This window comes from Solea senegalensis, linkage group LG5, assembly GCF_019176455.1.
Source record: "Solea senegalensis isolate Sse05_10M linkage group LG5, IFAPA_SoseM_1, whole genome shotgun sequence".
NCBI classification, from domain to species: Eukaryota; Metazoa; Chordata; class Actinopteri; order Pleuronectiformes; family Soleidae; genus Solea; species Solea senegalensis.
The window spans coordinates 24,727,468-24,738,124 of NC_058025.1; the positions used below are offsets into that span (position 1 = coordinate 24,727,468).

At 44.3% G+C, this 10,657-nt stretch overlaps 1 protein-coding gene across 1 annotated transcript; it reads right to left on the reverse strand.

Annotated features, from left to right (window-relative positions):
• Positions 1-826: 826 nt before the first annotated feature.
• On the reverse strand, positions 827-6,202 carry vsig8b (V-set and immunoglobulin domain containing 8b). Its single transcript, XM_044025320.1, has 8 exons — positions 6,042-6,202; positions 5,714-5,793; positions 4,180-4,349; positions 3,903-4,104; positions 3,537-3,689; positions 3,330-3,452; positions 3,097-3,235; positions 827-1,681 (listed from the first exon to the last, which is right to left on the reverse strand). The coding sequence occupies exons 2-8, from the start codon at positions 5,784-5,786 to the stop codon at positions 1,465-1,467; spliced, it is 1,077 nt and encodes a 358-aa protein (XP_043881255.1). The 5' UTR covers positions 5,787-5,793; positions 6,042-6,202; the 3' UTR covers positions 827-1,464.
• Between the last annotated feature and the right edge of the window lie 4,455 nt (positions 6,203-10,657).

Below are 10,657 nucleotides of genomic sequence, written 5' to 3' on the forward strand. Positions count from 1 at the left end.
AGGTTGTTTTTTCCACTACAATATAGTACAGGGTTTCTCACTCCTGGTCCTGGGGAGCCACTGTCCTGCATGTTTTAGGTGTTTCCCTGACTCCTCTGTTAAATATTGACATTTTAGACATTTCCCTGGTAATTGTTTGGCTTGATTCTTTTTCTGTAGCCAGGACAGTTTGTTTCACAGAAATAGATTTCAGGTTCATAATTTTTCTTTTTTTGTTTTATTATACAGTTATACTTTTGATGTTGAACAGCTTAATTTATAAAAAAATATGTAAACATGTAAAAAAAAACAACTCAAGAAAAAAAGGTCAGAACAAACATTTACATTTTCAAACAGAGCAAACGGAAGGATAAGTACACGTGTGTGTGTGTGTGTGGGGGAGGGGGGGGTTAGTTCAGCATGCAAATGAAGCAAAAGTCAAACTTTTAAAGTCTGATAAAGATGCTCCTTATTTTGAATCCATTTGTAAACGTTAACACTGCTTCTAGAAACATAAAATACCCAACCTTGACAGTTATCTGTCCTGAATGGAAGCCCCGGGCAGAATTAATTAGTGGGTGCCCACCAGCTTAAAACACTTCTAGCAGCTCTTATGAATTCAACATGGAGTTTTCAGATGGTCTCAGGCCACTACAGGCTCTTTTGAAGAGAGGTGGGACTGCAGGCACAGAGCTGCTGACTCTGCCTGCTGATGGTGGAAGCTTCAGGCCGGGGACGCGACGACAACTGCTCCTCTAATTACTCATTCACTCGACAAACCGGGAGAAACACACACACACACACACACACACACACACACACACACACAGAACTCCAGCAGTAATTAAACAGTGTTTTGTTCTGTCAAAAAAATATCCCAAAGGCAAATTCACGCAAGAGGATCACATGGAGAAATTGACTTTTCGTCTGCCAGTAGCGGCTCACTTCGCGTTTAAATTCATCTTTGGCAACATCCTGTTTCCTCTCTGCCTGATGTGAAAACATCAACCATCTTAGCACATGACGGTCCACTCGCCGAGATATTTTAACTGCTTTTATATGATGTCATAAAAAAAAGGACAAAAATACAACTCACTTATAACTGAGCTTGACCTGTTTTTTTTTTGGGGTGGGTGGGGAAAGATAACAGCGCTGCATCATCCTGAGAGATGTTGTTCTATTCTGTTTGGTCATGAATCTTTAAAATAACTAAGAAAACCACAGACTTTAAGACTTTGTACATTTAAAAAAAACGGTTACATCTGTGTAAAAAGTGACTGTGATTATAAGAATTACAACAGCGCTGTTGTGCTACGCTTGCACAACGGCTGAGGTCAGATTATCCCTGGTCGTTCTCCATTTAAATATATTGTATTGCACCATTTGTCACAAGCATACTGTACATAAGATTATTATTTACAAGACTCTCATCTCAATAAGTCTAGAATTCTTCATTTTTTATACTCGGCATAGTCCTGACTGCGGCTACACCGCGTATCCGTATTTATGGTCGTACTGGAGGGGTGCCGCTGTGGTTCCGGTGGCGGTTGGCGTGCCGTTCTTCCCTCCCGTGTAGATGACACTCTGCAGCGGCTTCCTCACCGAGCTGTAGATCACGCCGTGGTGCGTGCGGTAGCCCAGCACCGAGCGGATGCTGGAGGCCCTGCTGCCGGGGCGGCTCTCCGGGGCCGCGGTGTCCTCTCTGTGGACGCGAAAGAGTCCAACCAACGATGCAGAAAAGGTCAAATGAGCTGATACGATATTCTGAAGTGTTATGAACTGTTTAATATTGTTTGTTGTTGACATTTCTCTTCTGGCATTGTAAAAAGGGACTTACCCGGTTAAAGGAGTACGTCACCGATTAGCATTTAGCTTTGTATTACTAGAATAAGGCTAGTATTTTTGAAAAAGTGTGCTTCCCAACCTCAGTTTCCCATGAGTCAAGAAATATCTTCATTCTTTTTTTGTTACGAGTTTAAAGGAATACTTCACTGATTAGCATTTAGCTTTGTTAAAGGAGGAGTAGTATTTTTGAAAAATTGTGCTTGAGTTGAGAAATATCTTCCTTCTTTTCCTTGTTACGTGCCCACCAGTGACACTGTCCCGTTAGCGTAACTGTTAGCAAAGATGGCGGACACTGTTTACCTTCTGGGAATGACGTCCCGTCCTGGAATTAGCGTTGCAGTTTCACACTTGGTCCGAGGCTTGAAACTGCAACGCTAATTCCACACTTTTTAGGGGGGCGGGACCTCATTCCCAGAATGTAAACAGTGTCCGCCATCTTTGCTAACAGTTACGCTAACAGGACCAAGTGTCACTGTTGGGCACAATTTTTCAAAAATACTACCCCTATTCTATATACAAAGCTAAATGCTAATCAGTGAAGTATTCCTTTAAATAAAATAAATGTAATAAGAAGGCAAGTGAGGAGTCTGGTACACATTCAGTACGTTTCCATGAGGGATGCAAATCGGTATCGGTCAATATCCGATACTGGTCAAAATGATTGGATCGGAAAAAAATGGAAAATCCAACACATCTAATGAATTAGAATTATTATGACTCGGCACAAATGTGTTGTTAACAGCGATGTAGTTCAGAAACGGTCTAAGATGACTTTATCAGACCGATATCGGTATCGGTAGATACTCGAGTTTGCGATATTGGTAAAAGTGGTATCGTCTCATCCCGACTCAAGTCCGACTCTGGTGTGACAGAACAAATATGTGCAGACGTTGCTCGACTCCCTATCACGTTATCCGGGTGTGTTAGTCTGAACGGGACGACAACTAACCGGAGTAGAAGGTGTTAAACCTGTGGCCCGCGGACCACATGCGGCCCTCCAGGTGATTTCCTGTGGCCCACCACTTAATATGAAGTTATATTGACGTTTTTTTTAAAGGCAAAGACTCTATTTTGAGTTGCATATTGCTCCATATCAATACTTGTTTTGAAAAATATTGTTATTGCAATAGGTTTTCTGAACTAGAGTCTAAAACAGACATTACAATCCAAACGATAAAATACGCTGGAGACCATTTCACTCCCCGGAAACTCAAAATGTGCCCACGAAATGAACGTAAATTGAAATTGTTATTGTGAATGAAGTCACGGTACCGTATTTCGTTGGAGATCTCTTTCTCGTAGCGGCGCTTGTGGCAGCAGCAGATCAGGAGCCAGATGAGAAACAGCAGGAGGAGCAGAAGCAGCAGAGCGCCGATCACCGCCCCGACGATCACACCCACCTTATTAGTCGCTGGAAGAGAGGACGCGGTGGGACGAGGACCTTATTGCACGTGCAGTTCAAACATCAAACGGGTGCGGAATGTAAAAAAAAAAAAAAGACTCACGGTTGTACGCGTGCAGCTCATATTTACACTGAGCCGTGCCGACGGCGTTTTTCGCTTCGCACACGTAACGCCCAGCGTTGCTGTCTGTGTGGTTCTTTATCAACAGAACGCCAGACTGTGGGTCTAAAAGAGAGAGCGGGAGAATTCAGTACGCCATCATGCAAGTCTGGATCTGCTTTTTGGCACGTGGATCTTGGCCCAAGGCACCTTGGGTTGCGGTGGGCGGTATGACACCTCCGGTTGCCCTCGTCCATACGTAGGAGAGAGGACTGGATCCTTGCGAGGATTCACAGTGGAGGGAGACGGTGCCGCCTTTTTCCTCGCCACCTTCAACCCAACACTTTGGCGCCGACGGGGGAACTAAAATGGAAACAAACACATGGTAAAGAGAGCGCGAGCGCTTTGGCTCTTAAAGGTGCGAGACGGCAGAACAATGTCTCTTGCTTCACAGAGGAAGGTGTGAACGCCGGGCGGGAGAGCGTCCACATTCCTCGTGAATGAGAGCGACTGTCTGAGGGAAGAAAGAAAGAGCAAATCAACAGGTCAGACCGGAAAGAAGGAATTCCTCCTCACCCATCACCACCAGAGTGACTTTCCGCATGTCAACACCCGGTGATTTCTTGACTTTACACTGGTATGTGGCCGTGTCTGTGATCTTCAGATCTGAGAGAGAGATGGAGGCATCTCCCTGCTTCGGGTCCCCGATGAACTTGATCCTCCTGGAGACGCTGGCGTCGCCGTACTGGTGCGTCTGTCCGCCTGCGTAGGATAAGATCTGAGGACGCAAAAGACTTCGTTCAGTAATCCTCCCTCGTCTGAGGCTTGCTGCGGCACCGCACTGTCCACCCACCAGTTTGTCCTTCTGCGTCATGTCCGGGCTGAGGTCGACCCACTCGATGTCCAGCTGTCCCGTGTCCTGCGGGCTGGGCGTGTACGTGCACCCCAGGTTGACCGTCACCCCCACAGGTTTCTGGATGGTCTGCGGCCCCGAGGATGTGATCTGCATCGCCTCGCTCGCGTCTAAACCAAGCGGAGACATTTTGGGTCAGCTTTCTGCGTATCATAATATGCAGCTCTTCCGCTCCCCGTGGTTTTCCTAATCTTCACAACACACACACAAAAAAAAAACCAACAACGACGACTAATTTCTCTCCCAAACACATTAATGTTTCCCTCACTTAATGCCATTCACGCTCTGGGCCTGTGCTCATAAACAGTCTCGGCGTGGAACAACAAGAGCTGATTTGAGTCTAATCAGCCTTTCAAGTCAAACTGAGGATTTAAATTCAGGCTTATTAATTGGAGGAAACGCGGAGATGAAGATGTCGGAGAGGTGACAGTCAGGCCTTTAATCGCTCCTCGTCGTCCTGACATTTGGAGGAAAGAACTCTTGCGCTGATTGTTGGAAAATGGCAAAAACCAAACATGTTTACTCGGGTAATAATGTCATTCATTGTCTCAGGAAAGGTCTTTTCCTTCAGATCGGCATGATTTACCGCCGCTGAACGTCTCAATAGAGCACGAGCATTTTAAAAGACGAGACGCGCTCGCCGCGGGAGTCCGCGGCGACAAAGCGCACGCGCGTTAAAGGGGTCGATGAAAGGCTGTGAGCGGCAGGTGCGATGAAAGTCAAATGGTTAACTCGTGAAAAGCTCCCTCGAGTGAAACACGCTGATCTGAATAATGAGCGTTTGATATTTAGAGAGGCAGCTCGGCTCAGTTGTCGGCGGGTTTAAAAGAAAACAACAACAACCACCGCCACCGCCCCCCCAAAAAAATTCAAATCCTTTGCACCTCCTCGTTGGCTCAGACAACAGGTTTCACACACGCTCACTTAAGCGTTTGGAATCAGATCTGATCTAATGAGGTGGAGCAAAATGTGGTGTTTTTCTGTGTGTGGAACGTGATGCGGGTTCTTCTGCGCGTGTTTGCTGTTTTAGTTCCACTCCGCTGCATTCGTTTGATTTGAGTTTTGCTTTTGTTTTTATGTTCTCCGTATATTAAACTCGGCAGATTGGATCGAGGCCCAAGACTAATTTGCAAAGCCTCCTAAAGATCTCACTTCACAAATTCACTCAGCTCAGCTTGACCCTCAGCAGCAGCAGCAGCAGCAGAGGTCTGAATGCTGTGCAGTGCACCTGCCCGCCACACACATTATTTATTAAGCGCGTGTCAGGGCCCTCTGTCGCACGGTTCTCTGATCAGACAGCTCGAGGGACACCCGTCCTAAAGTCCTTTATCCTCCATGTTGAGAATATTTAAGTGTTGCTGATGAAAGCACACAGACAACAAGCCCCATCAAAGACATGGCACATGCAATGTTTACTTTGGCTTCGCTTGTTACCGAGCCAAAATGCACTCCCGGGAAATGATCTCACACTCACCTGTCCTCAGCTGGATCGTGAGCACAAACAGCAGAGCCACCTTTAGCCTCACAGTTGTGAACACCAGCTCCATTATGACCCTGAGAGCACATAAAAGTGTCACGTCCGGGAATGATCACCGCCTCACAAAGTACATTTTATACCCCCCTTAATTCCAAACATGTGATCCAATGTCATATTTTCATTTATCGCTGTAATGTAGTTGTTTACTTTAAGTCTAACACTGGGAGAAAAAAAACCAAACAAAAGTGTAGAGAAAGTGAACATTTTGAATATTAATGTCAAGCAGACAGAGAAGTGTTTTGTTCTGGAGGAAGTTGTGACGTACCTTAAAACTGAAGAAACAATCCAAAGTTTGACAGAAGTTTGGCCTCCCAGGCCCGTCAGTGCTGCCCGACTGGAGTACCTGCTTATTATGCTCTCAGGTGAAACCCAGCAGCCGTTACTATGGCCACACCCTCTCTGTCCATAGTGCACAGTCTTGGCCACTCCTTAAGATTGGAACATACACAACTTCCCACAGTGCTGAATAATAAGCTCTAATTAAGGAAACATTTGTGTGTGAATTGGAAACACAGTGATTTATTGTTTAAAATAATAAAAAAATAATAATAAGGAAGAATTTTTAAATTCATTTTACTCAAACATCTTCCATCATAACCCACGTGTGATGTGATTTAGAGAGTGCAGTTGTGCGTCAACACTTGAAATAATGATTGTTTTTGTTGTGTTGTTTTGAAGTTGTATACGGTAAGGCCCGGCGAACAAACAGTAGTGTAACTTACTCGACGTGTAAATGTGTTCCTGAACGACTTGTTGCTATTTTCACCAACCACTCCCTCCTGACACACCCATGAAGAACAAACAGAGCTGCTGCTGCTGATGCTCGCAGGCACACAGTACACACACAGTACACACACAGTACACACACAGTACACACACAGTACACACAGTGCGTCGATAATGCCTTAATTTATACACCAACACCAACGGTGCTGCAAAGTGCCGATGCAACTCCTGCAGCTGCTGCAGAGTTAGGGCTGTAAATACAGCGTTTTTTATTGGACGTATAATGTATTTTTTTATCACTTATTACATGTACGGAAGAGGATTAGGGCCACAGAGAAAAAAGATATTTGAGTTCTGACTTTAACTCAGAGAATAAAATCAGAATTCTGGGATTAAAGTCAGAATTCTGGGATTAACTCAGAGAATAAAGTGAGAATTCTGAGTTTAAAGTCAGAATTCTGGAATAAAGTCAGAATTCTGGGATTAAAGTCAGAATTCTGGGATTAACTCAGAGAATAAAGTGAGAATTCTGAGTTTAAAGTCAGAAATTCTGAGAATAAAGTCAGAATTCTGGGATTAACTCAGAGAATAAAGTGAGAATTCTGAGTTTAAAGTGAGAATTCTGAGAATAAAGTCAGAAATCTGGGATTAACTCAGAGAATAAAGTGAGAATTCTGAGTTTAAAGTGAGAATTCTGAGTTTAAAGTGAGAATTCTGAGAATAGTCAGAAATTCTGAGAATAAAGTCAGAAATCTGGGATTAACTCAGAGAATAAAGTGAGAATTCTGAGAAAGTGAGAATTCTGAGAATAGTCAGAAATTCTGAGAATAAAGTCAGAATTCTGGGATTAACTCAGAGAATAAAGTGAGAATGTCAGAAATTCTGAGAATAAAGTCAGAATTCTGGGATTAAAGTCAGAATTCTGGGATTAACTCAGAGAATAAAGTGAGAATTCTGAGATTATAGTGAGAATTCTGAGATTATAGTGAGAATTCTGAGAATAAAGTCATAATTCTAAGATTAAAGTCATAATTCTGAGATTAAAGTGAGAATTCTGAATATAAAGTCAGAATTCTAAAATTAAAGTCAGAAATTCTGGGATTAAAGTCAGAATTCTGGGTTTAACTCAGAGAATAAAGTGAGAATTCTGAGTTTAAAGTGAGAATTCTAAGAATAAAGTCAGAAATCTGGGATTAACTCAGAGAATAAAGTGAGAATTCTGAGTTTAAAGTGAGAATTCTGAGAATAAAGTCAGAAATTCTGAGAATAAAGTCAGAAATTCTGAGAATAAAGTCAGATCTCGGGGATTAAAGTCAGAATTCTGGGATTAACTCAGAGAATAAAGTGAGAATTCTGAGATTAAAGTCAGAATTCTGAGAATAAAGTCAGAATTCTGAGATTAAAGTCAGAATACAGAATAAAATCAGTATTCTAAAAAAAAAGTCAGAATTCTGAGATTATAGTGAGAATTCTGAGAATGAAGTCAGAATTCTGACTTTAAAATCTGAATTCTCAAATATTTTTTACTCCTTTTGGCCCTAATCCTCTTCCATACACACGTGTTCACACTACAGGTACAGAAAAGCATCATAACACAATTAAGCCAGAAGATTTTTTTCACTGGTCACTATTCATATTTAAATGCATTTACTTTAACTTTCCGTCATACTTAAAACCATTTTTAATTCCTTACAGAACACAACACAATTGAAGACATACTGATCACCTCTTTTTCCGCATTCCTAGAATATTGAAAGAATCTGGTCATTTTAATCCGCTGGCAAACTCCTTATTCATGTTTCTGATTTATTCCGGATTAGCTGGGGTTAGGAGAGTCTTGTGTGTGTAAATTCTGTAATTTGTTATTATGTGTATCCTGAATAAATAAATTCAGTTTTCAGATAGAGTTCAGATTTCGGGGCTTTAACCGCTCCACGTGATTGACCACTGTGGTTTAAATCAAGTGTCCCCATGTGGCTGCCGTCTCAGAGACGAGGACAAAGACGAAAGTTACATGAGCGGGGGAAATGATTCGGTATTGACTCGATCGCCATTAGAGAGACTTAAGTGCTGGGTTAATGCAATCCCGCCAATAATGTTCATTAAGGAAATGAATTCCTCAGTGACGCCCGGAGTGAAACATGATCCGCATCAACATTTGGAATCAGCGCCCCCCCCGGCTCACGCCCTCACACTCTGTGGTTTCCGGCCACACCTTCGATCAGACGCTGGCCTCTGTCGCAGTCGATCGGAGGCGATAAATCTGAGTGACGGCTTGTGTTTGCACTCGCTGCTGCACACGTCATAGCGGGTGTGTCGGGTGGTGGTGCTGCCGGCGAGCAGACGGCGTGACAGGAAAAGGCGGCACCAAACAGACAGCGCCGGATAGCTGACGGATAGCTGACCTCGCTGTGTTGCACTTGTTGCCTCCCTTTCACAGACGCCATATTTTGTAGCCCACTGCGTTCTTAATTACACGAGAAGAAGCCAAAATTGCCGCCAAGACTTATTACTGTAACCCGGTCTACCTTCCCAGATTTGGCTAAAGTAGCCTAATTACACCGTGGGGGGGCTGGCAAACAGACAACCTTGACAGATGTCCAAATTACAAATAAACAACGCAGCGTGGTAGACAAACAAATGACCAGAGCGAGGGAGGAGAGAAGCTGAGGAAAGGCTGGGCTTTTCCCGGCGAGTACCCCGAAATAGCTCGGCAGCGTGAGTCACGGCGCGTCAATGTCAGGGAGACAGTTAGGCACGTAGATTCATCTTTTTAAGGTGGAGCGCCACCGGGACTAGGACGGTGCTTTGGGCAGAAGGAGGCAGTCACTCAGCCCTTCAAAGAGCTACGTGAGTGGAATACAGGCAGCACACTGTGGGCCTCACACTGTATTCCGACCCCCTCCGATATCGCTGCAATTAAATGCTCTATACTCCTTTTTTTTTTCCGTCTCCTGTACAATAATCACGTTATTCACAGATGTCCTTCCCGTCGTAAATGTTGCGCACACGCGGGCGATAGTGACAACAGATGCACTGTCCACCATCCCATTTGTTTCTTATTCTGTGAAAATGGCAGCATTTCTTCTTCTCTCTCTCTCTCTCTCTCTCTCTCAGAGTGCATTTCCAGTTGCTCCGGCAAATGCTGTGGAATAAATAATAAAGAGGCAAAAGCAGGGATTCCTCTCACAGCATCCGTGATTCTTCATCTCAGTATGCAACCCGCTAAGAAAAGGGCATCAAGCATCAAAGTGTGCCGGAACGATGCTGGACACAGCGGGACGAAATCCCACTGGTAGCGAACTATGTCTCTATTCTCTGGGATTAATGATTTTGAAAGTAGCGCAGCCCGAGACGGAATAATAACAACAATGCAATTGTATTTGCGCTGAAAGAGCGACACAGAAACGCGAAGAAAGAGAGTGATTAAGGTGAACTGTGGGCGAGGAAATACAACTACCACACGACCTGGGGCTGAAACCAGGTTCCTGCGTCGTGTTCTCTCGTGCCAGTAAATCACTTTCACTGTAAATCTGTGCATGTGCACACTTTTATAGTCTTATATCATCAGCACAGGGTCCACCCTTGCCAAGACTCTGTGCCAGCGTGCCGGCACCTTATCCTGTCCGTGCAGACAAAACGCTCGAGGATTGAAAAGGGAAACAGGTGCAGTTAAATCCACGCGAAAACGTGCGGCTCAGCGTTCCTGGCGCTCCTCGGGCCCCCGCTTTCAACTCCCAACCTCTAAACATGAAAACGCCGGGCGCCACACGGAGTCATTTGCATAAAAAAAGGAACATAAATAGGAATTTATTGTGTCGTTACCACTCACACACACCCACAGATCCCCGACTCACTCACTCTCACACACACGTCCTACGGCAATGTGAGCATAGACGTCGGACGCGCTAATCCAATAAGTTGTGCTTCTTGTGCTAAACCCCAGTGAAGTCTGGCACACGCAGGGAGTCCGTGGGGAGACGTGTCCCCGAAGCCATGCTTGCGGGAGTGGGATGGATATCGTATGCACTGATAAAGAACTTCAGATGGTGGATCGTATTTTCCACTCGCACACTGGGGATAAAATGATGTCATTTAATGCTGATTACGCTACTTCAGAAAACACGAGGAAGGGGAAAAAGTGTTTGAAATCTG